This window comes from Oncorhynchus mykiss, chromosome 16, assembly GCF_057628025.1.
Source record: "Oncorhynchus mykiss isolate SJ-2025 chromosome 16, ASM5762802v1, whole genome shotgun sequence".
In the NCBI taxonomy this organism is placed as follows: domain Eukaryota; kingdom Metazoa; phylum Chordata; class Actinopteri; order Salmoniformes; family Salmonidae; genus Oncorhynchus; species Oncorhynchus mykiss.
This window is the reverse complement of record NC_143037.1, coordinates 18393354-18421034: the sequence shown is the minus strand read 5'-3', so window position 1 is coordinate 18421034 and position 27681 is coordinate 18393354. Positions and strand designations below refer to the sequence as shown.

General features: G+C 45.9%; 2 protein-coding genes across 9 annotated transcripts in view; both read right to left on the bottom strand.

Annotated features, from left to right (window-relative positions):
• Positions 1–12213, bottom strand: part of srcap (Snf2-related CREBBP activator protein) — a 29546-nt gene extending 17333 nt beyond the window's left edge. For 2 of the 5 annotated variants that reach the window (XM_090202117.1, XM_090202118.1), the window contains exons 1-14: positions 11297–11561; positions 9745–9819; positions 6419–9621; positions 5684–5731; positions 5104–5358; positions 4748–4933; positions 4076–4415; positions 3209–3387; positions 2990–3068; positions 2802–2891; positions 2449–2625; positions 2073–2284; positions 1638–1815; positions 1380–1516 (exon numbers count right to left, since the gene is read on the bottom strand). In XM_090202117.1, the coding sequence (XP_090058243.1) occupies positions 1380–1516; positions 1638–1815; positions 2073–2284; positions 2449–2625; positions 2802–2891; positions 2990–3068; positions 3209–3387; positions 4076–4415; positions 4748–4933; positions 5104–5358; positions 5684–5731; positions 6419–9340 (4803 nt within the window). In that variant the 5' untranslated portion in view covers positions 9341–9621; positions 9745–9819; positions 11297–11561. Of the gene's footprint in view, positions 1–1379; positions 1517–1637; positions 1816–2072; positions 2285–2448; positions 2626–2801; positions 2892–2989; positions 3069–3208; positions 3388–4075; positions 4416–4520; positions 4934–5103; positions 5359–5683; positions 5732–6418; positions 9622–9744; positions 9820–11296; positions 11562–12112 lie in introns of those variants that run through there. The other 3 variants (XM_090202120.1, XM_090202119.1, XM_090202121.1) reach the window with 3 other exon arrangements.
• Positions 12214–12341: 128 nt separating this feature from the next.
• On the bottom strand, positions 12342–27650 carry fbrs (fibrosin). Of its 4 annotated transcripts, none has more exons than XM_021565021.3 (18): positions 25803–27650; positions 23225–23410; positions 22511–22546; positions 22363–22392; positions 22194–22242; positions 20717–21077; positions 20335–20549; positions 19815–20113; positions 19665–19706; positions 19439–19537; positions 19249–19332; positions 18556–18594; positions 18024–18095; positions 17471–17624; positions 16325–16402; positions 15959–16042; positions 15637–15841; positions 12342–15434 (listed from the first exon to the last, which is right to left on the bottom strand). In XM_021565021.3, exons 1-18 carry the CDS (start codon positions 26100–26102, stop codon positions 13841–13843), a joined length of 3927 nt encoding a protein of 1308 aa, XP_021420696.3. In that variant the 5' UTR covers positions 26103–27650; the 3' UTR covers positions 12342–13840. The 4 variants fall into 4 exon arrangements, with proteins under 4 accessions (XP_021420696.3, XP_021420697.3, XP_021420698.3 ...); XM_021565022.3 differs by having other exon boundaries at positions 19249–19317; XM_021565023.3 differs by lacking the exon at positions 18556–18594.
• Between the last annotated feature and the right edge of the window lie 31 nt (positions 27651–27681).

Below are 27681 nucleotides of genomic sequence, written 5' to 3'. Positions count from 1 at the left end.
CTTTTTTCATTAGCTTATTGAAACAGTGACACTTCAGAGGGCCAGGGCTTTTTGTTCAGTTGGAATGAGGAAGCACCAGAAAAGAGAGATGATGCAGCACCAGGGAAGATTCATTTGGAACACGAAAAGGAAAAGAGGGCGCCAAAGAAACACAGGGGAGGCAGGAGTTTACGGCAGACACTAAGAAAACCGGCATGGGTGGAACTAGGGCTTTGTGATACATCAAATTAATTTGATTCATTAAAATGTGTGTTTTTGCGTGATATTCCAAATGCCTGTATCTCAATCAAGGTTTTGTTATTTTTTCGTTTATGTCCACTTGTCATGTTGTATTTTTGAGCTCTCCTTTTACACCAGAGATCTGCATATAATTCCAACACATTCCAACACACATATTCCAACACATTGAGACATTATTTACTGTAATAGAGAAGTTAACTTTTTAAACTATGCCCTTTTTATGTCTCAACTCCTCAAATAGCGCACAGAGCAGACACTACTAAAACAACAATCCATGTTTAGTCTGTAGCAAGCGGTATTGGTACAATGTACCATTAATATAACAGTGTGGCTAAAATGCTGCTGTCTAGTCTGTGTTTCATAAATGAGCAATAAGCATAAAACAATTATAACGAATTGGCAACTCGTTGTCATTCTGAAAAATAAGGTAGGCCACTTGATTTCAACGCCCGAACCAAGTGGACAGGCTAACATGCTTTTCAAACATTTGGAGACAGGCAGAAGGGTGTGTTCATAACAATTCAACTTTGTTAGCTAGCAAATAGATCCAAGTTGGCTAAACTTAAATATAAAAGGTTAGCTGGCTAATCACTAGCACGAGGCCTTGAGGTTGTTGAGACCCGTGTTCTTGTTCTATAGCCAGATGCCTACTACAAGAAGTTAGTGCATTATGCATTGTTCTAGTTAAATTTGTAACAAAAACGGCTTTCTTCATTGACTTGAAAGCCAGAAAAGTGATTATTGTAACAACAGAAAAGTAGCAATTTATTTTCATTATTTTATCAAAATAGTTTATTAGTGGGTCTTATGGTTGTGGAAGGCTTATATTTAGCCTAGGTATAACTTCACTAGCCCTTAATTATTCAGATCATTGCTGTCTGTTGAAATGCGTGTATTTTACCCTTAATTGCACAACAACGCTTATTTAGAAAATAAACATCACAAAAAAAATGTTTTAAAAAACTATATGATTTTTAGGCCATATCGTCCGGCCATAGACGGTACAAGCTGGAGGACTGCCCAGAACAAAGTGCGATGGAGAGCGGTCCTCGTGAGGAGCGATTTGTGCTGAGTTAGTAACAATTTGATGATTTGTATCCATTTACAAGGGGATTTGGTGATTGTTGGTAGTGGTTTACCTGTCTCTTGAGTTTCCTCTCCTTCTGACTGCCGTAGTAAGTGAGGATTTTGAATCCGGGACACCAGCGCTTCAGCTCCATCTCCCAATTCAGCATCACACTGGTTGGCACGATGATCAGATGGGGCCCCCAGTTACCTGAACAACCAACTTGATTAAGTATCCGATATCCAGGCTATGTGCATATCTTCTATTGTCCTGGTAAAACGTCAGTGTATGAATGGACGAAAGGACTGTAATGAATGACTCGATGTCTTACTCTTTTCACAGGCGAGGTGAGCCAGCAGGGCGATGGTCTGGATGGTCTTCCCAAGGCCCATCTCGTCAGCCAGGATGCCGTTGAGCTTCTTCTCGTACATGGTGACCAGCCAGTCCAGGCCGATGTGCTGGTACTCACGCAGCTGGCCCACCAGCAGGAAGGGAATGGGAGTTTTGACCTATTGACGAAGAACAAAAAAAAAATGACACAAATAAAGAGATGCAGACTAGTTACATTTCACTGCATCATGGTGGAATCCTAGCCACCCAAGCCAGCGGAGGCTGGTGTCGCTTTAGAAGTGGAGGACAGGCTTATTGGAAGGGGATGAATGGAAAAGTATCAACCTTCCCCTTAAGTCATCAACAAGTTTATAGCAAAGGATCCTTGTTTCATGTTTGATCATCTGGCCAGTGTCGGAAGGCATGGGTTACCCACCTTGGTTGTGGCCAGGGTATAGCCTTTGGGCTGGAGGCTCTCTGCAGTAGCAGCAATGTGGCTGATCTCCTTCTTGGGCCGCGGGCCGCTTGGCAGAGGGGGGCTGTGGTCCCCCTCCTTCAGCAGGATCTCCATCCCCTCACCGCACTCATCTTCCTCACTGTCCTCTTCCTCAATGTCACTGACCTCGTCCTCTTCACTGTCCTCGTCATCTGGCGAGAGGTTCATTGAGAAGAGGGGTAACGCAGTGAGGGTGGTATAATCAGGACAAAACGCACATGCGTTTGACATGAAGCAAAAGCACTTGAAAATGTAGATTCTTGGTTTGCAGGTCCATCTACAGTGAGAAGCTTCCAACATTGCTTGTGGGCAGTACCTGAGGAGGTGGTGTTGCTCTCCACATCACTTTCTTCTTCCTCGCTCTCCTCTTCCTCGTCTCCGGAATTTTCCGACTCCTCTGTGCTGGCAGGAGAGGCGGACGCCGAGGGCTCCTCGAAATCAGAGGCATACGCTCCTTTGTACTTCTCCAGCAGCTCCTCCACAGTCATGTCACCTGGCAGGGGAACGGGAAGAAAATAACGTTTAGAGCAGTCGTAAATAACAGATGTTACAGACAGGGATGTAACAGTTACTTGGGGCTTGAATGACAACAGCTTAAAAACAACTACGCAGCACATTGGAGTCATTATCTGTGCAGCAGATAGACGTTTTAGTAGTGTGGGTGGTAACCTTCTTTAGCCAAGTCATCAAGCTCTCCTGCGTGATCAGCTTCCCCTTCCACTACCTCCTGGGCCGCGATGGTGTCCTCCTCGTCTTCAGCTGAGCACCACAGACAGGGACAAATAATTACACCAATGCTCACAGCCAAGTTATCCATTGACCAATGCACAACTACAATGGTATTACTAGGGTCTCACCATCCTCTTCGTTGGCTGTGAACTCTTCGTCTTCCCCCACTGTTGTTGACGAATTGTCTGAGCACTCCTCTTCGGAGGCCTGGGGAAGGAACAAAAGTCAGTCTCCACCGAATAACAACATTTACAGTATGATCAATGAAGTTGTAATGTGCACCAACGTATACAAAGGAAGGACATAGGAGTGCGGTATGAGTGAGCGGCTTTGCCAGTGGTACCCACCTGTGAATGAGGCCGTTTGAGGGTGCTGAGCAACTCTGCCAAGGACATGGTCCCTTCCTGTCTCAGCAGCTCCATCTCCTTCCTCTGGGTCTCGGCATCATTGCCGTCCTGTGCCTCCTCCACGTCGATGGTCTCCTCGTCATCTTCCTCCTCGCCACAGGGAGGCTCAAAGTCTCGGTCTGCAGACGGGGGGGAAGAGAGACAGAGGAACGTTAAAAACCGGTCTGTTAAGGCATCTGGAAGCCGTGCAGGATTCAGTACCAGGATAAGTTTCGCTTCCATTAAGGCAGGCCAGGTCTGATGATTGGAATGTCAATGCACTTTAGAGAGGCATAATTGCATAATTTCTGGCGAGACATAAGGAGATGAGACTGGCCTCTTGTCAAGACAGCGCTTTCTCTAGTAGTTGAGCAGCCCCTGCACTGAAGTCACTGTTGACCTCCCAATGGCTTCCTGCACAAACAGCAATTTGTCAGCAGCCTAAACCAACAGCCACAGCCAGTCTGGTCACTGGACTGACATCACTGAGCCTGACAGTTGCTAATGGAGACTAAAATACAGGAGCACCACCTTAGCAACAATCTTACAGAATAAGCTTTGGACTAATATTAGCAATTGATTGCATTTACATAGCACGTTTCACAAGGTCTCAAAGCAACGCATCCACCAACAATGTGTAGCACCAACTGGTGGCACACAGCTGGTATTTCACACCAGGATGCACTACATACAACACATCAGCTGATCTAAGAGCTGTGGCTACAACAACCTCCTTATGTTGTAAATTATAGGTAGGCAAGGACTAGAGATTCTGAATTGGAGCAATCTGGATTCACAGGAACCAATTTGCAAAGAAACAGTCCTCACCATCCTCATCCACAGCAGGTGGAAGGGATTTTTTGGGTGGCGAGGGTGCAGGTTCACTGTTCCCAGCCGGTGCAGTTTCCAGGGCCTGACTGAGGAGGTCTGAGTATTTCTCTGTCTGGCCCACGATGAAGTCCAGCTGGAGGTCCAGGGCCTTCTTCCTCTTCTCCTCTAACCGGGACTGCTGCTTGTACTGCACCACCTTCTCAACACTGCCCCAGAAGGCCCGGACCTCCTTGGCTACGTTGGAGGCGACTCGTCTGATTTTGGCGTGCTCGTCCCGCTTGGCCTTCTCCTCCTTCTGCCTTAGCTCCTCGTGGTGTCGCATCACCATCCGCACCACCTGCAGAAACATACATATCTTTTTGAGTTCCTTTGAACTTTTTGAACATAACCTGAAATCATGATGGCAGTTAAAGGAGATATTCACCCATTTTGAATGTTATACCGTTTCTGTGCATCTCTGAGCGGTGTTCTATCGATTCCTGGGGTCACTTCCTGTTTTCATTTGTATCTGAACTATTGCCGTTGAAGCAGGCAGAAATACAGACGGTATGTTTTTACACCCCTGCTTTAAGCCATCAGTAGGTAATACCAATCTCTCTGCATTATGGATTCCACTTTGGATAGGTGCCAAGCGATGTGAAATGAAAATTATCTATGGGAGCCTCTGACCTTCCTGGCGACCCCTCTCTTCCACCTTCTCTCCTGGGCAAAGTCAGCAGAGAGCCACTGCATCTCCTCACACAGGTAGTCCCAGTGCACCTTGGGCCGGAGCGGCTCTGTCAGACGGGTCAGTCGCTTTATAGACCAGAAGCCTTCTCTCTTCAACGCTAGGGTCCTGCCCTCTATCTCAGCTTCCTACAACAACACAACACAGTTCACATCCGGAAGCAAAGAAATAAAGTTTTTCTCGTCTAGACAGTTGTTTAATTTTGATTATTCAGAACTATTCGATTGATTATCCAAAACTATTCAGTTGACATATAGGACCAAAGGTCAGAAGGATGAGCAGAAGAACGCTGACTCACGTGTTTGGCCAGTTCAGCCATGTCGGCGTGACGCTCCATGCGGGGTCGATAGGGAGTGACCGGGTCCGATGGGGAGGAACCTCCCAGGCCCATAGAGGGCGGGGAGAGGAACCTACCCCGGGGACCTCGGAGAGCGAGGGGAGTAGTGCTGGGAGTCCAGTCACTGGAGGAAGATGGGCTAGGAGAGGGGGGTGAAGAACAGGGCGAGAAGGGAGACGAACTTGGAGTGACCCTGTCTGCTATCCACTGGCGTACCTGGAGATGAGAAGGTAACGAGGACTTTTGAGCAGGACCATAACAAGACTGTGCCTACAGGAACAGAGGCCAAAACATGCATAAAGATCACAGAAAAACCTGTCTCAACACGATGTTGCACATCAAGCTGTCAACAATTCTCTTTGAAATCACATGCGGCACTGAAGACAAAACAAACAGATGAATATTCTGTAGCCTACACCCGTTCAAACTGTGCAGTGTGTGCGCCACCTGCCATCTCAGGTGAAAAATATCAGCTGAACGATGGTTCAGTGATCATTCTGCAAGTGTGATCCTATCGGAGTGTCTGGTACCCACCGCTTACCTTTGAGAAAAGGGCCTTTCTGTCTGGCCTGCTCTGTCTCTGCTCATGCTGGAAAACACACATGGCTTAACATGCGGCCAACTTTAAATCACTCGGGCAAAACACTGCATCATGACAGATCATTTCATGCAACAAATGGAGAAACAATTTAGAGAACTGAGAATGAAAGGCTATCATTTGAAAACATGCTGAAAACATGCTGAAAATTAACGTCTTAAATAAAAGCATTGAATTACGCCTGCGTGTTCATTTTTCATCACCTGAAAAAAAGTCCCATGCTCAAAAACTAATCTGAATGATAAACGTATGACTTGTAGCTTTGCACTTTCAACAGGATTTCATGGAATTGCCTCATTCAAATATAAATCGCAGCACCAACTGAGCCAGCTACATTTTCCTACATTTAACTAACCATTGCATATTAATTATAGGGCAAACACGGTCAACCAAGCCAAGCTCCAAATTCTTCAAACCGAAAGGGGAGTTTATTATATAGCCGAATTAAATGTTTCAAAATTGCATATGAACACATTATACCTTCATTAAACAACGAAAATATGCATAATAAACAAGTAAACATAAAAGTAGAAAAATGTTATTGTGTGCCGCTGGCAGAGCAATCGTTTTTATGCGAAAATAATTGTCTCTGTCGATACATAGCGATATAATTGCTGACTTGGCAGAACATCTTAAGGAAACAGCTAGGCCTACATGGAAAGCCATTTTGGGGCATACCTTGCTCTCTGCCGGGCTGTGGGTGACCATGCTCCTGCGGCCAGGCTTGGCCTCCACTGCCAGGTCAGCCTCCCCATCACTGCTCTCCTCCTTGGCGCTGCTGATCCCTGGGCCCTTCACACCAGCTAGCCGTGGCCGGATAACGGGGAGCGGTCCCGACTGGCTCCCATCACAGGAGGAACTGGAGAGACTACTCCTCATCACATTGCCTGATGTTGAGGGCAACTTGGGGTCAGAGAGGTGCTTGGAAGGTGTGTTGCAAATGGTGGGAGGGTTTAGGGTTTGGGAAACTGTCACTGCTTTCCCCATGGAAGTTTTGATCGAAGTTAATGCCCCTCTGTCAGATTTGCATGGCGTGGGACCAGAGGGTGGGAGCAGATGGGGCTGGGATGGGGTGTTTGTAGAGGGAAGTGCTGCTGTGGGTTCTCTCTTGACGGAGGGCTCTGTCTGGCCTCTATGAATGCAGAGAGCCACAGGCTCCTGCACAGAGACTGCGGCTGCCACAGCTTTGGGAGGGCACTCTACCACAGGCGCAGTGTCTGAGCCAGAGCTGGGGCTTCTAGCACTAGGAAGTGTCAAGCTGTTGCTTTGCTGCACGCACAAGCCCAACAATAAGGAGGGTGGATGTTTGAGGAGAGGGGTGTCCCCACGCTTTAATAGGAGGAGCTTTGGGTCGATGACGCCTGAGGAGAGCGCAGACCGGGAAGCCTCCGGTTTGACCTCGGTTGTTGATGTCACATTAACAGAACCATCAACATCCTGTTGGGTATGCACTGGGGTTTCTGTCAGAGTTGGACAGGGCTGTGGATTTTCAGGACCTTCATGAGAAGAAACACAGGACTCTGGTTCTGTAGTACTTTGTAAGGTAACTCCTGGTACCACTTTAAGAGGACAATTCTGCCCTTTACTCTCTGACAAGTGTACGGTAATTGGCGAGGAGAGGACCTCAATACTGTGTTGACTGGTTGACTGTACAACAACCTCTGTTAATTCTTCCATTGGGGAGACAAGAGAAGACTTTCTGGTCGTTGACCCTACTTCAGTTTCACCTGGCAGCTTTTGGGTGTCACTCAGATGGGTGGTTGGGGAAACGCTCACCCCTCTATGGTCTGAGACAGCTGTGCTGGTCTCCATACAAGGTGCTGTAGCTTGTGTACAAGTGTCCGCCTGTCCAACTGTTGTATCTGATCCTGGGACAGTTATGACTAAATCAACCTCACTTGAATCTTCCACCACAGCAGCGTCCACTTCAGTAGTTGTGTTTTCGGGTTCTAAATTATGTCTTTCATCAGTCATCTCTACATCTTGTGTGGACAGACTAGGAATAAAGTCATTTGAACAGACCTCCATTTCTGAGAGACCGTGATCTGATGAAAGGGGGCCTTGCTGGATAATGGCTTGATCATTGTCATTACCCGTTTGAGGGGGAGATGGCAGGTGTGTGTCTTGTCCCTCACTGGCTGTACAATTCTCAGAGTGTTCAATGAGTGGGTTGAATAAGTTTACTTCATAGCTTGGGGAGAGAGACAGTCTCTCTCCAACAACTTCTGTTGCAATCTCCTCCTCTGCAAAGCTATAAATCTCAAATTCTCCAGCAGCCAGTTGGGACATTTCGATATCCGAATGGGTCCCTTCAATAAACGACTTTGTTTCTTCAGAAGAAAGTTCAGAGTTTAATTCAATAACATCATGTTCTTCCAGGAGGATACACTGACTAACCTGCACCTCCTCAGACAACTCCAGGCTGGTCTCTCCTCCAAGCATCACAGCTCCTTGAGTGTCAGTTGAGAGGACATGCGCAGACACCAGTTGAGTCTCCATCCTTGTTACGTGCTCAGGATTAGACATCTGAACTTCAACAGATTGTTCTGTCTGCATTGAGTCTAGTTCTAAACTGAGGAGGTGGTGGACATGAGGGGTTGCTGCTGTTCTTGACGTCTCGTGTAGAAAAGAGCTTTGTGACTGGATTGTAAGGTTGGCTGAGGGTTCGGCCATTTCAGTCTCCTCCTCTGCCCCGTTAGCCTCAATCTGTTCCTTCGGTTGAGGTGGACTTTTTTCGTTATCGCTCTCACTCTGCCGGTCAGTTGAGTAGCTTGGGGTGGAATTTCCACTGCCAGGAGGCGTGTAGGGTACAAGTCCAGAGTATTTAGCTCCTGGCTGTGGGGTCCCGGATACATCAGTTGGTGGGGCTGGGAGTGGCATTTGTGTGTGTGAACTCCCAAGTGTGACATGTCCACTCTCAGATGGTTCTGTAGGCATTTCAGGTTCTTGTGGTCCCTGCTCCACAGCATTAGCTCCCGGCATCTCTTCTTTGTCATCATTCGAGTTCTGCATGGTGATTTTAGGTTCTGTGGAGATGTCGGTTTGTTTCCTCTCACAGTTGTCAGCGATGGGCTGCTCAGACTTTTGAAGAATGCCTGCTTGCTCTTTGACCTCAGACAGAGGTCTGTGGCTGGCCTGAATCGCCTGAGTAGGCAGAGTTGTTTGAGGCTGCTCCATCCCTCTGTCTTCTTTGTTGTCTGGGACTTTATCTTTATTTGGGCTGAGGGGAAGAGGGGAGGCCGTTGAGAAGGATTCAGAGGAAAGGTTTCTAGCTGGGTGTTCCTCCATTCCAGTCTCTTGTTTATATTCCAATTTCTCTGTCTCCGGGAGAGGCTGTCGATGTTCTGTCCCACTGACGACCACCATTCCACCTGCACCTCCCTGCTGCAGAGCCTGGTCCTGACCTGGTCCAGCAGCGCCCGTCTGTCTGTCTGTGTGGCTGCGGTTATCAGTTTGTGACCCGTAATGCAAATCTTGCGCTGTTCCTTCCGTCTGTTTGTCAGAGAATCTGTCTGAGTGAGACTCTGTAGAGACACTAGGATCCTTGGGGTGCGATGGGCCCAATCCTCCTTGGACAATCTCAGCACCACTATCCGACATAGCCCCTTCTTCACAGCTGTCCTTAGTTTTGCCGTTGGGGTGACTCTCTGTGGGTGAGTTCTTTTCACTGACGTGTACGCGTCTTTCTGGCTGTGACGTGGCCGTGTTATCCAGTGGTGGCAGGGGCGCAGCAGGGACTGGATGCAGGGCATGCTGGGATGACCCAGCCACATAATGCTCAGCCTGGGGGTCGCCACCCAGCACAGCCGGAGGGGTGCACTGTTGCACCACCTCCTCCCCAGAGCTTCCTCCCTCTGTGCAGCTCTGGCTACACACTGCACCTGGAAGAAGAGCGAGGAAGTTGTCAGTTGACGTAGATAAGTACAGTACATGTATTCAGAGATAAATTGTTTAATCATTTGTCAAACTAATTCAGTGTCTCTGGTTAAAGAATGACTACCTACCTGTCTGTGGTGTGGGACACAGATCTTCAGTGCTTTCCTCTTCCAGGATGCTGATTAAGGTCCGGTCCACATATTCTGATGAAAAATACAAGTGTTTAGAAGGTAACCTCAAAGAGTCCAATTATCTATTCCACTGTTCTCTGGTCTACAATAAAATGTCCCATACCATCATAGAACCACACATTATGGTCCAACTCTGGTTTCATGCGTTTCTCTGAAGAGTTGCATAGGTGTACAGTACTGGCCAATGGCAATTAATGAAATTGGCAACACAGTTAGGCCTACACTGTAAACTATTCATGAATCAAACATATTATATGGGGCGGTGGTTTGTTGTGTGAGTCAAAGTTCACAACGTAACGTTATAATGTTCCAACAGAATTGAGCAGATAGGTTTCGATTTAGCGACATGGCATTATCAACATATGCACGCGCTCTGGTTTTAATGTCTATGATTTTGACACACGGGCCTCCAGCCATTGAATTCACAGTGTAGCTACACTTGCAAATGCAATTCATTGCTGGGTCTACTAATCTGGACATGGCATGCGCAGTGGTAACATTCATTTGTGTTCTTATAGCAAAGTGACACTTTTCGTGCGCTCTTCAGATAGTATCGTTTCAATAATTTGATTAGCTAGTTTTCCAGTTAATGTAAGGTAGCAACAATAGTACTTAGCTAGCAAGCAACAATAGTACCTAGCTAGCTAACTAGCAAGCAACAATAGTACCTAGCTAGCATGCTTGCTAGTTGACTATACAGCTTTATCTATATGAGAGTTGTTGGCCCAAATACCGATGCATTCAACTAGGCGCGCACGCGCCCCCATCCCACCCGAAGTTATGTAATGGTCTGGGCCTTTATAAATGCATTTGTTATTTGCTTGAAGCGAAAAAGGTTTTAAAACGCCGAATTAAACCCCACTTCCCCATGCACTACTGAGGGGGACAATTACTCGTGACGTCATTGCGCGGGGTCAAATAACCACAAAACTAAACCTTGACATCATACATTTATATAGTGAATTAATATAAATAATTTACCTCAACATTAAAATAATTACAAAATAAATTGTTGCTGCAATGTTCCTTGCTAAAATTTTGCAACGATTACGAGGGGAATCAAGGGGGTTCGAGTGACCCCACACAGTCCAAGACGTGAAGTAACGTCTAACGGCGTGGAGAGCTGGTGGCAGTTCTTGCTAAATCCTTTTGCACCGCAGCAAAACGGACTGGTATAAGGCAAATTCCATGCCAAAGCCACTGTTTGGCCATGGTGTTAACTAGGTTACGTTACATGTTCTGGATGCAGGTGAAGTATACAGAACAATTAATTAACAACTTTATAATTGCGTCATCAACGACATGTGTTGTATCTATGCTGCAGTGGAGCATGCATACAATAGTAACTTTGGTAATTCTCAATTTCATAGATTGTCAGAAGTAGCGGAATCCTGTGTTCCGCCGCGAACAAGCCCCCTTAGTGTCCCCCCACTACTTCCTCCATAGCCCCCCCTCCTTCTCATGGCCGCCATCTTAAGTTCCCACCTACCTGAAATTTCCGAGCTGTTTTCTTTTACTAAATTCTTATTGAAGGAGTCGTCATCCGGATAAAATCTTACTCAATCCGTGATGATAGTATTCCAAACTGTCTCTCGGTACCCAACGAGGTACGACTAGGTCCGTGGGAAGAAGTTAAAATACGGACCGAAAGAGAGCGGGTTCGGCTCGCCGAATCTAGCATTTGCGGGGAGGAGACTTTAGACGCAGCGAAATGGTGGAGAACCGCTGCTGACAACGTGAAGAAGTATTATCTCGCGAGAAGTTGCCAGGCACGCCACTGCAATTTTTTGGGACAAGTAGTTGGAAGACAGTGCGTGGATTGCTTTAGTTGAAATTCTAGCAAATCCCATGATAATTTAGGGGTTCATGTTTTGTTTCTATTCTCTGGTTGGATTTTATATTATTTTCATTCAATGTACTCCACTAGGGTTTCATTCATTTACCTGGTTATGGCAAATGTTTATTCTATTTCCATAGAAAAGTACCCAATTCCCCTACACCTTTCTGTAATGTATTTGTGGTTTCTACAAACACAAATGGACTCAATAATGCAAAATAAGTAACCTTATAAACCTTACAAATCGAAATAGCATGTATTACTAGATACTGGTAGATAAAAGCTTTCATTGTAAATCATAACAGGGCTTTGAATGTGACAATAAGCAAATCACCATTGTCAAATCAAGAATCTATTTGACAAGGAATATGAATTACCATTACTTGCTTGGTGGTCACAAAACACTTTAGCCATTTACAATTGTACAGATGGGTCAGGATGCTGAAATTGGACTGGGTGCTTGCCTACCATTGTCTCTACTGAAGGCGTTAGTGCTGGGCTGGAACAAAATCCTGCTCTCCAAGGTCGGCGTTGGAGCTCCACGCTGTATGTGCTCTTCAAATAAACTTAAATTCTGGAAAGCACAAACATTTCAGAGTACATAAAGATGTGCTCAGTCATCCCTTTGCAGTTTCTGAACTCTGACATCTATTAAGACACCAAGACAACCCAAAAAAATAAAAGACCCACAATCAAGTAACCAACAGTTATTTTAATAATTCATCTTTGTGGACTATAGGGGAAGGGGTTTGAAAGGTATAAAATGGTCTTATTAAAATAAATCGACCCAAATGTCTTTTCCTTCTCTCAGTATACCCATAGTCCAGTCCTGTGTACCGATTCTTTTTTAAAGCCTCCTGTTCTTCCATGTATATAAATTATCTTTGTTCATGGAGCGTCAACGTGAAAATGACTTGCCGGCAGGCATTCATAGTCCAAAATGTGATGTGACACCAACACAAACCTCCCTCAGTGTAGTCATCATATATTCAAAGATCTGATCCACGAAGAAGCCAGAGGTTGTTATGGTTGTCTTACTCACGTTTACAAGCATTTCCTTTTTCCGTCAAACAACTGTTACTGCTTGATGTGGAACAACTTGAAATTGTTACTGAAAGGGGAGTGCATTGGTGATACCTGAAACAATGACAAATAACAGTGAATATATTTATTATCATTATAGAAGATAAAATGTTAACAATAATAATTACAAAGGCAATTTCACTAGACTACTATATTAGGGTCCTGCTCATATGTCAAGTCAGAAGAGAAATATTGTCCACCGTGTCGGCACAGTATACATCAGTCTTTCTTCCTATTAAATACAAGAGGTGGAGCCAAGGATCTTAGATCACAGAGGAGTGGTGAGGAGAAGAGGTACAGAAGCATACGGTTCTTTATAGATTTAGAATCTTCAAAAGTTTCATCAATAATCTAGTCTTTTCACAATTACAGTGGACAAAAAAAAAAGAGAATTATACTGTGCTACCATAATTATTTTGCTCATCCAGAAAACATCCCAACGTTTTATTTATGCAAAGGGATTTATATATCCCCATGAGTTGGAACAAGAGAAGGATGAACGATTCATGTGTACAAAATGTGCACATCTCTCAGAGCTCATCTTATCACACCTGAAAAAGCTTGCTTGAAACCTGATCATATTCAATTGGGAAAGCCTTCTCTCTGCCTCTTTGTACAGCTACCATTATTGTATACATCATATGGACAAAGAACAAACCTTAAAATAATAAAACACTAGGAAGCACAGAAACCATGTACCTTAAAATTGCACTGATTGAACCATTGTGAATGTGCTGTGTCGCCCCCATACAAGTCTCCTCATATCTATCCCTATCTTCAAACCCAGCAACACCATTTGGAGGGCTCATTGGTCGAGATCAGAGATGGGCAACTCTAGTCATCAGGGGCCTGATTGGTGTCACACTTTTGCCCCAGCGAACACATCTGACTTAATTATCAACTAATCATGATCTTCAGTTTATAATCACATTCATTTGAATCATCTGAGTTTGCTAGGGATGGGGAAAAAGTGTGACACCACTCCAGCCCCCAAGGACTGGAGTTGCCCATCTCTGGTCTAGAGCCTTAGTGAGTTGTGTGTTTCAGGAAGCAGAGTGAGAGCAGCAAAGTAATCCTGACATTTCCCTTTGACTCCTCCGGTGTGTCCCTGTACTATCTGGACTCGCTGTCTTTGTGAGAGTACATGGCCAAGTCCCCAGGCCCACCCAGTCTACGGGTTGGGGTGGAAGACCTGCTGGTCACAGATGGAATGAGCGGAGGGGGGGCTCCTACGGACAGTGCCCCCACCAGGCCAGCAGGGGTCTTGGCCAGGATGCCATTGGGCACGTGGTGCGCGTGTAGAGGCCCCAGGCGCGAGTAAAGGCCGGGGTGGTGGGGCGAGTGGTTGGAAGCTCCAGGCTGGTGGAGGTGTGAGTGGGAGAGCATCCCAGCATGCAGCTGCTCCAGGTGGGCAGAGTGAGAACCCGGTGGGAGGTGGGAGCCCGAGAGGTGCGGGTGAGAATGCATCCCAAAGTAGCGTGCCCTTTCAAAGTCTTCCCTCAGGATCTGGGCACGCTGCTGCTCATCCATGAGCCCGCCACCTTGGGGACCCAGCTGGGGAGGGCGGTCAAAGTTGTGGGCCATCAGGCCAAACTCCTGGCGGGCCGAGGAGGCGGAGGAGGTAGGAGGGTGGTGGTGAGGGTTGTTTGCAGCCACCGCTGCTGCCATGGCAGCCGCCCTCTCGGCCTCCAAGAAGCGCTGAGCGTGCTGGTTCTGGAGCAGCCGGGCCAGGTGGGGGTCGGAGCGCAGCGCCAGGTGGGGGTCTGAACGCAGAGCCATGGCCTCCCGGCGTTGCTGCTGCTGCTGTTGGGCGGCGAGCTCCCTCCATGGGTCCCATGGGAAGCTGTGGGGGTGCTGGCCATGCCCCTGGGGCAGGCCGTGGGGATGGGTGGAGAACCTCTCTCCCCCTGGACCCACTACTATCCCACCAGCCCCTTGTGTGCTCCCTAGGTAGGCCTCAATGGCGGCCTGCGCTCGGGAGCGCTCCAGGATGGAGAGGTGATGGTGAGGGTTGTGCGGGGTGGGAGGAGGCAGGGGCAAGCTGGGTGTGGGAGTCAGAGAGCGAGAAGAGGGGGTGGCGGAGCGGTGGTGGTGAGGGCGGCTGTTGGGCCGATCGTAGTTGTGGCTGGGGGGCAGGGAAGGCGGCAGGGAGATTGGCACGGGCTCCGGTTCTTCCTTCCGCTCCTCCTTGACCTTGACCGGGGGGAAGAGGGGTGGAGGCTTGGGCAACGGGGTGGTGGTTCGGTCAGGCTTCTTGCCCTGGGACAGAGAGGTGACTGTGGCTGAGGATAAGGCAGGGGGGCCTCCCTCTCTTTGTGAGGAGTGGGGGAGTTCGTTATGTAATCCGTGCTGCGCTGGAGGCTGCTGACGGGGGTACAGATCCAAGGGCGAGGGGGCACCGGGTCCCGAGGGTGGGGGAGTCGTCAGCACGGAGGAAGAAGAGGAGCGAGGCCTGTCTCTGTCTGCTGCAGCTGCTGAGGACGAAGGGCCTGGTGGAGGTGGCCTGGAGGAGAGCTGTCGCTTGTCCCCGTCTCGGTCCCTGCTGTGGCTGCGTGTCAGATCCTCAGTGAGACCGCTGGGGCCTCCAAGGGGGCCCCCATGTCCGTTGATGTGGGAGACAGGGGTGCTGCTGCGATGCTGCTGGAGCTTGAGGGCCGGGGAGACCGGAGACATCCGCACAGGTTGACGACCATATAGCATATTGTCTCTGAAAAAGAGGATCGAAGTTGATTGATAAGTGGTTGCGGGGAGAGATATACCAATTAAGCACTCAAATCAAAAACAGCATTAAAAATGTGTTGAGTAACATGAACCGAATCAGACAAAACTACTATAGAAAGATAAGTTCAAACAACATATTTAGGAACTAGGTTGATGAAATATGTTTGAGTGAGGCCGTTGTCTCTTACCGGTCTTTCTCGTCTTTGATGTGAATAATCTCTCTCCTCTCCATGTCCTTCCCCTGGTCCCGCTCATCCCTCTTCTCACTCCCCTTGGCCCAGCTGGGGCCGGCGAATGGGGGAGGCCCATTGTGCAGCCGGTTCCATGGGTCATGAGGGTTGGGTAAGCTCCCGACTGCAGGAGGCTCCTTGTGGCCAAACACTGAGCTGTTAGCTAGAGACAGAAAGATGTTGGAATAATGTTAGTGATTTCAGTAGACAGTACAAATTATTATCCAAGGAGTAAGGACAAATGATTGTTCCTTTTTGAGGAAGAGAAATGGTGACTCACCCAGCGTAGGGCTGCCCAGTCCCCCGAAGGCACCAGAGCCCAAGGCTCCGAGAGGTGCGAACGGAGGTGAGCGGCCGTACGGGTCTGCAACACATGCGCATATAAACATCAGGACTGAAGCGGACACAAACCTTACAGCATCAAACCTCTGGCAATACTCACTGTTATTGTTCAGACTCACTGGAGCACAATCTACTTTAGTCGCATGTTCTAAAGTCACTATGTTTAAATTGATTATCTAGGCTAATACAGTGTTTCAGAGACCTGTGAATATGCTAAACAAAGCAGTTTGAGACAGTATCAAAATAAGAATTGTTTACCAAGGGTGCAAGTGGCACGGATGCGACCTTTGAAGCAGTCTCTTACCTAAGTGTGCAGTTGGGGTGAGGAAAGAGGAGTGGGGCGTTGATGGTGGGATGAAAGGAGATGATGGATTGACTCCACCTGAGGGAAAAGGGAGCACACACCAAAATGTCAAATAATATGCACACCTCTACATAATACTTTAAAAAAGGTCCTCAACAGTCATTCTGAAAAGTACTTTCTCTCTCATATCTAACTAAGTTTGAAAAGACAGGCTGAGTGGGCGAGGAGCTTATATTCATGAGCTCGCCTTGACTGACAGCTCTTTGAAACGCCCATGCCAAGCAACTTGGATGCAGTGAGAAATGTTGCAGTAAAATCCTCTCAAGCGAATTTGGTGACACAGAAAGCAACTCATGATAGAATTGATGCAATTTCACTAACAAAAATATACATCTCCCGTTTGGCATGTCTCTTGTGACGCATTTCTCAGCAGCACTGATGGATGTGTTGACAACTGCGTCTGCATTTTTAACAACCCCCTCCTTTTGTTCAATGCTATCGGAAGACCTAGCTAGCCAGTAAGAAGCTAACACCAGACATAGATGAAAGGGGAAACACAAGTATCTTTGCCATCAATGACTAGGGTAAACTTTTAATTACATTTGCTAGCACCGTACAGTGACATTTTGGCACCAGTAGAGTAGTTATCTAGCTATACAAACCAAGTCCCTCTGCAAACACGCCTTCTCCGATGTTGGTTACAAGGCGGTACTTACTTATATTTGGTACGTGAATATCATGTTACCATTGGTGTATTAAAATGAGAGTTCAGGTGATGTCCCGTAAATAATGATTCAAAGTGTTTGACATGGGGGAGCGAACCCGTAACTTTATCAATGTAGAAGCAGTCATTTTTCACACGTCGGTCATCATACTGGTTTCCTTCAAATATCATCCCATTTCATGAAGAACATGATTGACTGTGTTCATGACCTTTAAACATTGCACATATCAGATGTCAAATTTGATAAATCCACTATTCATAATATAAACTATAAACAATTTACTAACTATTTGCAATGTCAGGGAATCTTTTCTCTTTTCCTGTGTTTTTTGAACAGCTCATAGCTCTCTCTCTCTCTATGGTGCAAACAACTGCTGCCCCTTTTCTTCGAACATATCTGGCAAGACCACAAAAGCACCCACCAGCAGCTGTGAAGAGGCTGGCAGGTCGGTTCAGGTCGTGGGCAGACGGAAGGCCACCTCCGAGGGGCCCCAGAGGGCCCAGACCCCCGGCCCCTGGAAGACGAGCCAGCAGCTCGTTACGGAAGTCCAACTTGTGAGGATCTGCTTGCATCAGCTGAGAAAGAGGGGAGTGGTGGTTAGTCAATGCAATGACCATAGCATTTTTCAAGTGAGATGAGGGCAGTGGAAGGTAGGCCCCTAAATGGCAGGTAATCAAAGAAAGAAAACAAGTCAGTGGGCAGTATGAGCCAGAAAACTTTAGAGAACCAGTTACAGATAATACATATAAATAAGAGCAGATTAGAATATTGTTTACAGATCAGCAATTGCAAATAGCTTTTTCAATAAACATGGACAACTAAACCAATATTATTACGATTTTTTTATATTGAACATCTGATAAGAAGGTTTGAGTGGTCGAATTTCCCCGAAATACTTTCTAATACAGACTGGATCCGAATGAAGTCAAATAATAAACATTTTAAAAAGTGTGAAATGTTTCACAAGTCATTACCTTCACCTTCTTCTGATGGCTCAGAATCATCCATGCCACACGTACATGCATTGCACACCACTTCCCTGGTTTCTGTGTATTCAAAAACACATGATTGACTGTGATCCTGTTTAGCTTGCATTAAGACTTAAGGCCTTTGCACAGAGTCAGATGCAATGGTGTTAATGTCTGCCGTATGAAATGTTTGTCTGGCATAGCATGAACGTGAGTATGGTGGAAGAAGTACAGTTAAGTAAGGCAAACAGCATTAATAAACAAATTATAGGTCAGTTTCTTTTTCCTAGACAAAAAAAAAAGTTAAAAATGTCAGAATCCTTCTGATTCCAAAATGAGTAATGACGGAAAGCTGCAGAGTTTCACAGTAGGTGTGCCAAAAGTCAGAGAAGAAGTCAGACTTGGTGTGCAAGGGCGTTTAGTCGAATAGTTTTGAATCTGACCAAGAGTTAGTAGGAACACCAACAGAACAGTGACAGTGTGATAACACTTTAAAAAAATGTATTCAAGGGCTGATAAAGCAGCCGACTTTTCTTACATTACTGACTTTCAACGACGTCCCAAATGGATCAGTTAGCTATAAAAAATAATAAAAAAAGGAGCAGTAAACCATGTTTGTTAAAGGCCCAATGCAGCCGGTATTATAACAATATCAAATCATTTCTGGGTAACAATGAAGTACCTTGCTGTGATTTTAATTGAAAACAATGGTCAAAAAGAAACAAGTAGCTTCTTAGCAAAGAGCAATTCCTCGAGCAAGAATTTTGCTATGGCTGTCTGGGAGTGTTCTGACTGGGAAAACAGATAATTAGCTGTCATTGGCAGAAGTTTGGAACTCATTCTTATTGCTCTATTAACTAATTTACCACACGGTGATGTCATCATCAAAGGCTAAAATGCCATTCAACCCAAACAGGCAGAAATTTCAGGCGGTCTTTTCAAACAGCTCTTGTTCTTTTAGTGTATTATAATAATTTAATGAAATCGTTCCAACCTCAGTGTGGAAATATATATAAAAACACAGGAAAATAATTTGACTGCATTGGACTGTTAATCTGTTTGCTAATTGTTGTCCACTTTTTCCTACATTGACTACTAGGCCCAAGTCTTCGCAGATAATGTCTTTATACTCACGCGTATCGTCTAGCAACTCAATCCTATACTACAAGCTTCCGTTGTAACCATTGCCATGATATATTCTATAATGTCACAGTTATACGGAGCATCTTACCCTGGGGTCTTTGGGCTGCAGGTGGTGAGGCACACCCCCCAGTCGAGCGGTCATCTCAGGACTCGTTCTCTGGGGGGCAAGAGGCTGTATCAAAACACAGCAAATGGTTCTTCATCTAGACAACAACATATAATCCATTGACTTGTAAAATAACAATCTCTCAGGGAAATGTGGCGAAAGCTCCACTCACCTTAGGCTGGAAGGCTCCTTGCAAAGAGCTGAAGGGCCCAGTGGGAGGAAGCACAGGCTGGATGCCTGGCGCCGAGGGAGCAGGGTACTGTGGGAAGAACTACACCGGCCACACATACACAGAGAGGCTGGTTAAAACGATACTCTTCAGACCCCTACCACATTCATCTCAACATCCACCTCAAATGTATAAACACACCAATTCTGGAGCATGTAAACAAACTCACAGTGTTTCTGTAGAGCCCCTCCATCTTGCCATACTTCTCAAACTAAAAGATTAATACAAAAAGTGGTAAGTTACATGCCAACACTGGCATTTCAAGGCAGAAGCTGCTCAATGAAACCCAATGTGAGAAGGGTAGCATGTCCTCTCTTACCAGGTGCTGAGGCGGTGGTGCGGAGGTGTTGGGGTGCAGGAAGGGGGTGAAGTGTTGGTGTGTATGTGTGTGCTGGTGCTGGTGGTTGTGCTGGTGGAATTGGAAGGCCAGTGGCTGGACGCTGGCCTGTGAGGAGCGGCCTGAGGAGCCCGAACTGGAGCTGGCCCCCGACGGACCTCCGGGAGTTGAGCGGCCTGGCCCGCCACCGTTACTCTCAGCCCCAGGGACGCTGCGGCGGCCCTCGCGGTCCTGTGAAGCCAGGAAGTGAGAGTTCAGGCCCTGGCGCAGCAGGTCTTGTTCTGCAGTAAGGGAACAAACAGATCAGAATTAAGTTATTATTAAATCAGAAACATAGAAGTCATTTTACTACACTGTAACATTAGGCTGTCCATGTACCCATATGAAGCTAAGAGCAGCCCTGATTGGTAAATAAAACCCAAATTTGCAATTATGGTTGACGATCTGACAGGCTGTGGGGTGAAAAAAATAGCACTACACATTGGTGCCAACTGTACACTACCTGCTCCTGAGTGGGACGTGAGGAGAGGAGGTGGCGGGGGAAGCCCAGGGGAGGAGGTGAACAGGGAGCCGGAACGCGAAGGGGGGCGTAGAGATCCTGACGACCCTGGACCTCTCATGAGGGACATCGATAAACCGGTAGAGGGAGTTGGGGGTCGCATAGACGACAATGAAGAAGCAGCAGAAGAGGACTGGGGTTTGACTGAGGTACCGTTCCTAAGGAGAGTGAAAACAAGTTTAGACAACAAAAAAAAGTACATTTCCTGAAGAAAATGCGTGTTTGCTTCAGCTGTCCAAAAAGTTGTGGTAGTGGAAGTAGTTGTTTTTACTGCCGAAGTAATAGTGCAAACTGCTAGGCAGACCTGGTAGTACCAGTGACTGACCTGTTGTTGATGCCCATGTTGTAGATGGATGGGTGTCGCCCGGGGAAGGTGAGGAAGGGCTTGTGTTTGGAGCGCGGTGGGCTGGGGTCGTGGTGGGGGTGGTGGTGAAGGCCGTTGCTGCTGCCGCCGTTGAGCTGGCCGGGCCGTGTGACCGTGGCCGGGGAGAGGGACGGCAGGCAGGAGAAGGAGGTAGACAGGGGCTCGGGGTAAGGCGGCTCCAGGCTCCTCTCCTGGCTGCGCTCCAGGCCAGAGACACGTGGGGTGACCGCCAGCCGCGAGAGGCCACAGCGGCCTGGTAGTGGTAGTAGAGGGCAGCCTTTGCCCATAGAAGAGGCAACGCTCACAGGGATAGGCTCCATAACTAAAGGGCGAGAAAAAAAAACACTGCATAATTTCAAATGAGGAATCAGTACCCTTACCGATATCATGGACAGTAATGGTTTGAGAAGATTCCATTTTAAAGATACACACACATTACCAGGCAACTCCTTTTTTCAATGTTTACAATTTAGGTCAGCTATGCTGGCCAATGGAGTCCCTTCGGAAACCCACCTACCGAAACATCCAATAATGGAATTTATAAATAAATTCTCTGGGCTCTCGAAAAGACTGATCGCTATAATATATAAACATCTTTTTGGAACGATAATATTCTGAGCTAGTCATTAAAAAAAAAAAAAAAGAGTATGGTCCACAGATCTAATTGAATCTGAACCACGCTTAGAATATGGAAAAACTTGACCTTGGCATCCCGTAATCCGAACGACCAACTACAAAATGCATGAATTCAAATATTCAAAGCCTCCATCTATTACGTTACTTAACAATGATAGTTCCTTGAATCTCTCAATCAGAGAAGAATACTGCTAGCAGGCAGCACTGCCGCAAAAAAAAAAAAGAAGATGTTGGCTCAGATGCAAACCACATCACTCCCTCCCATTTAACCTGTGAACACAGTTACTATTAGAAGTTAAAACAGAATTATCGTTAGTGAGAATGAATGATAATAGTCAAGGAACAATTGGGGCCTGGGCAAATATACTTCACTCTAAAGAACAATCTCAGCTAAAGCCCAACACCTTCAAACCAATTCTATATATTTATATAGACTATTGTTACTTTCTTTGCTTTCAGGCCCACGGGGAAGCGGTGGTACGGGGGAAGGGAATATAAGTGGAGAAACGGGGGATGGATAGGTGGAGAAATAAGCAATCCTGGTTTTTGGGTGGATTGGTAAGGGGTGGGAGGCATGGTTTCTGGGTGGGAGTAGAGGATGCGGGGAGGTGGCATGGGTTCTTTGTATGCATTCATTTGATTGTTTTTGTACCTGCAACCCCCCTCTGAAAAAAGAAAATTACAAAACTGAATAAAAAAATAAATCAATGAGTGCACACTGAAAACAAAAGTCACCAAATGACAAGAGCATATTTATAAAGCAAAGGCATACAGCTATGGGAATGAGAGAACAGCATTTTACCTTTCCTGGTGCTGACAGTGAACATTGGCTCCATGTCATTGTCAGAGGCCTAGGGGGATGAGAGGAAAAACACAGTAGGTAAATCTAAACCTAACAATAGGCAGGAACAATAGTGCAACTCCAAAAATGAATCTTCATTTTGTGTGGTTTGATTGAAGCAGTCCCTTACCTTATCTGCTGACTCGCTCTCTGTGTCACACTAAAAGAAAACATTTTTTTTAATTGCTACATTTAGATGTGCCACAACATTTGAAAAACGCAGCTGTATCCTATGGACAGCTTTAGTACTGTATCAATAGAAGTATAAAGAAACTTACAATGTAGCCAGTCTCCAAGAAGAGGATGCTCCCAACCTAAAAAAAATTATAATAGTTAATATGTAAAATATATGGTATTCACCTTCAACATAAATGTTGGCCCAAGCCTTAGGCAGAGCAGGTGGGACATTACAGGTTAGGCAGGATCTGTATCCTGGGATAGTTCAGACGTCAAAGCCTTTCCAGAATCAATTTGTACTTCTTCTGCAACTCCCAGCCTAGTAGTTTTGAGGAGGTCCCTTGGTTTCAACTTTGCAGATGGTTTTATTGAGTTGCTATTCTTGCCTTCACATTCTTTGACTATGCCTTTTTCAGGACTAAACACCCTTGAATTTCCTAATTATAATGTGTAGGCTAACCGTTCCCTAGGTTGGGATGCATAACACCTGAAAATCCAGTGTCAAAGAGCAGTCGTACTCTAAATATAGTTTCCCCATCGACAGGGTATTTAGCAACTTGAAATAATCTTCATGTCTGTCTGACCTGGAGTTAATACATCCCCATCGTTCCATTTGAAGCTCGGCCGACACGTTGCTATAAGTTGTCACTATTAAGTGTTACTCAGCCAGTGCTCCTACTAGCCCTGTAGGTCATTAAAGGTTTTGAATTCACTTCAGTCTGAATATTTGAGATCAACAGGCCAGCTAGTTCCCAAAAACAAGAGACAAATGGGTCGTAATAGCATGGCAACCATACCGCCGGTGTGCTGCTTACCTTAACCTCGGTCTTTCTTCTCTTCTTTCTATTCCTATTACAACAGCTGCGGGAGAAGCTGGGTAGGGCCCCTTCCTCTGGCTCTGAGACGAGCCCTCTGCCATTCTCCTTTGGGCCCCTTTTTCTCTTGCTCCCCCTCCCCATGAGCATGGCGGCACGTTGGTTAGGCTTCATGGAGCAGTCCATCTTGATAGAATATACATCGCAGTGTTAAACAAGCGGTACAAAACTGTTACAAGCTGATCAAACCGGACGCCTGCGTGTGCAAGTTGATTTTGCACCCCCACACCAGACACGATCAGGATACGCAGGTTGAAATATCAAAACAAACTGAACCAATTATATTAATTTGGGGACAGGTTGAAAAGCATGAAACATTTATGGCAACTTAGCTAGCTTGCTGTTGCTAGCTAATTTGTTCTGGTATATAAACATTGGGTTGTTATTGTATCTGAACTGCACAAGGTCCTCTACTCTGACAATTTATCCATGGATGAGAAAGGAATTCGGTTAACCGTTTTGTCACCTTCCTTGGGCTTCTTTTTTGCTTCTTTGGACTTTATATGGCGGTTGGCAACCAACTTAACAGTGCATTACTACAACCGACTGGAGTACGGACGTCAGTTCATCTTTCAAATCACCCACGTGGGTATATGCTCCTAAACACCAATGTGTAGATGGCTTGTGGGTATATGCTCTTAAAAAACATTGTGGAGATGGGAGAGAACGGACTTGCAGCGCGTTGAGCGTCACAAATAGAAACCATTTCTATTTTAGCGCATGGCCACGCAGACGCTTGCTGAGGCGCACAAACAGTGTGGGTGCAATGATTGATGTATGTGTACACTTATTTTGCAACGCACGTGAGTGGTGTGGTCAGCATGTTAGGTTTACTGAAACAATGACAACGATTTGATTGACTTCCTAGTATTTCGCACAAGTTTTAAGCAGCTCATGTCTTGCCTTGATAGCCACCAAGGACATTCTTGCCACCGACATTTAATTGGCCAGAAAACTAACGAGGAAGCCTCGACTGAGAAATTAATAGCATAGTCAGTGATGACTTGCCGGACACGATTTCAGATTGTTTACAATGATATTGCATGTTTCAGCAACTCAGTTTTGAAGGTTGTCTAAAGTATGGATACTAGATTGCTGCCATTCAACTGCCCCCAGAGCATGCTACACTACCTGACCAAAAGTATGTGGACACCTGCTCATCCAACATCTTATTCCAAAATCATGGTCATTAATATGCCCCCAACCCCCTATGCTGCTATAACAGGCTCCACTCTTCTGGGAAGGCTTTCTACTCAATGTTGGAACATTGCTGCAGGGACTTGCTTCTATTCAGCCACAAGAACATTAGTGAGGTCAGGCACTAATGTTGGGTGAATAGGCCTGGCTCGCAGTTTGGAATTCCAATTCATACCAAAGGTGTTCGATGGGATTGAGGTCAGGGCTCTGTGCAGGACACTCAATTTCTCCCACACCGATCTCGACAAACCATTTCTGTATGGACCTCGTTTTGTGCACGCTGTCATTGTCATGCTGAAACAGGAAATGGCCTTCCCCAAACTGTTGCCACAAAGTTGGAAGCACAGACTCATCTAGAATGTCATGCTGTAGCATTAAGATGCCCTTTCACTGGAACTAAAGGGGCCTAGACCAAACCATGAAAAACAGCCCCAGACCATTATTTCTTCTCCACCAAACTTTACAGTTGGCACTACGCATTCGGGTAGGTAGCATTCTCCTGGCATCCGCCAAACCCAGATTTGTCCCTTCGGACTGCCAGATGGCAAAACGCGATTCATCACTCCAGCCGACACTTGGCATTGCTCATGGTGAACTTAGGCTTGTGTGCAGCTGCTCGGCCACAGAAACCCATTTCATTAAGCTGCTGACAAACAGTTATTGTGCTGACGTTGCTTCCAGAGGCAGTTTGTAACTCGGTAGTGAGTGTTGCAACTGATATTGCATGGCTGTGTGCTCCATTTTATACACCTGTCAGCAACAGGTGTGGCAGAAATAGCTGAATCCACTCATTTTAATGGGTGTGCACATACTTTAGTATATATAGTGCATATCAAATACGTATCCTGAAATACTGGATTGTGTGGGGTTTAAACTCAAGAGAAGAACAAGACTAGTTATTGTTGGTCTAATGTCAAGCAGATTCCTAAACCTTAGTATAACCTAGGCTATTTGTATTTACATAGGGTGCTTAGTGTACACAAATAATTAAGGTTGTTAAGACATATTAGAGAAGATCATTGTATCCAATGGCTTTCATTGTGGTTGTTGATTGGATTGTTCAAAGTGTAAATTAACTCAATTGTAAGAAGTTCAATGCACAACTGATTCACACCTGGAGGGGGTGTTAACCTAACTAGTGACCAAGTAAAGACAAAGAGATAGAGGGAGGACAATCCACTTCTGTGGAGACCATTGTGTGCCTCCAAAAACTGTTGATGTGTGTTAGTTTGATTTATTCCAGGACCAAATGTTATTTACATGAGGTTGAAGTTCATCATATCTGAGTATTGTGTTTACATACGGAAATACAGAGACTTACCTCCAGGGCCTCAATGCTGATGAAGCTGGCAATTGAGAAGCCATCGATGATGTCCTCCTCGCAGGACACCGACACTCGCTTCCTCCGTCGAGGAGGCCTGTGTCTGGGGCTGGTTCGAGATTCTTTACCTCCAGGACCGTGTACAGATCCTGATCCACAAAGCTCCCTTTCCGAGCCCGAGGAGGGCGATGTGGCCCGCTGCACAGCGAGGTCTACTCTTCTCCTGCGCCGCTCTCTGTCTCGTTGAGAACGGGAGCGTCGGCTGTGTCTGAACACACTACTTCGAATCGGACCTTCCATGTCAAAAAAAAGCACCAGTCCCAGTCTGACCGAAGGCACTTGAAAAATCCGGCACGGTGGCACTTTCCTTAGACCAAAAAGAAACACCAACACAGGCCCACAACGGAGCCCCTGTTTAAAATGGCGTTAATAGTAGTCTATTATTTAGCGTCTTTTGCGGACAGGATGGCATCTGTGCTTTTCTCTCGGCGAACTTTGACTGTCATGTCAATGCACGAAGATGCTATCTTTATTTCCAGAATTGTTGGTATTACTGTTCAGCAGGAGTAACCCCAGGAAGCTATTGTCAAGACATGGCTGATTCTAAGTCTCAAAAGCTAGCTGGCAAGACAAAAACCAAATATGCGTATGTAAACAAAATCACTAACTCTAACCAACTTCCGTTGTTAGCCGTTTTTCCCCCAAAACGTGTATTTTATAGCAATGTTACGTTTACTGATGTAATACTGAAATGTGAAGCATACCCATCTCGTTCCAATTAAAATTTCGGCAAGAGCTGACAAATGAGCTCGCTAAAATCGCTCATTAGCCAATGATAGCTTAACTGCTAACTAGCTAAACGGACAATAGCTCGATAGATAGCTTACCTGCCACGGAAAATAACCAGAGTAAGATATGTGTTGCTAGTTTAAAGCATATATCACTGTTTATCCAACTAATTTAGCGCAGCCACACTTATAAGCAGCTAGACAGTTAACTGTTTTTGTAGCTAAGCTAACTTGAGCAATACATGATAATTATGTCCACTTGCTAGCTAGGCTAATGCTACATAGATACATGTATGTACATACATGTAAGTGCTTTATTATGCTAACCTTAGGTAGCTAATTAGTAGCTAATTAGCATGTGTATCGCAAACTCAATGTAGCTAGTTATCACGGAGTAGGCACGTTACTTGAGTAAAACGCATTCTTTAAAAACCGTCTGAAATATTGATTAGCACAAAATCCATAACTACCCTGCAGCAGCTGGGAGTAAAGCTAGCTAACATTTTCCAGTCTGACGATGGGCCCGATACGAATGGTTGTATTATCGTATAAGACCTAACTAATCCACAAAAATTGTTTTGTTTACACCAAGACTGAAGTTATATGGCGACTGTTTGGCCACCCACCATCCGTGTGTTATCGATGTGTCTCTTCCTACACCAATTTGTTTTCGCATAACAGTCATTAAAGACGAAATTATTCAAGGCCCTATGGAAGCCTCGATCTGGAGTTCCATTGATAAGGGTGTCGACCAAACCCCTGGCAGAACAACTCCGTCAGCGGCCCACACAATAATGCACTGTGTAGGGGGAAGTTATTTGCCGACGTTTCCGGTCGAACCAAATCTACGCTGACCACAGTCTTCAAATACACACAAAATAGCACGATTCTCCAACGACTTATTATATTTTTAAACAAATAGGATATGAAGATTTAGGCGATACTACCCTTGTCAGAAGTGCATTGTGTGCTTCAGCGAGTCCTCTTCTTCAATCTGGGTAGTTGGGAAATTGATACCACTGCAAGTACCTTGCTGCCACCAAGTGGACATAGTTGGTCTGAACATGTCAGGGTCTGTTTTATCAGATTTG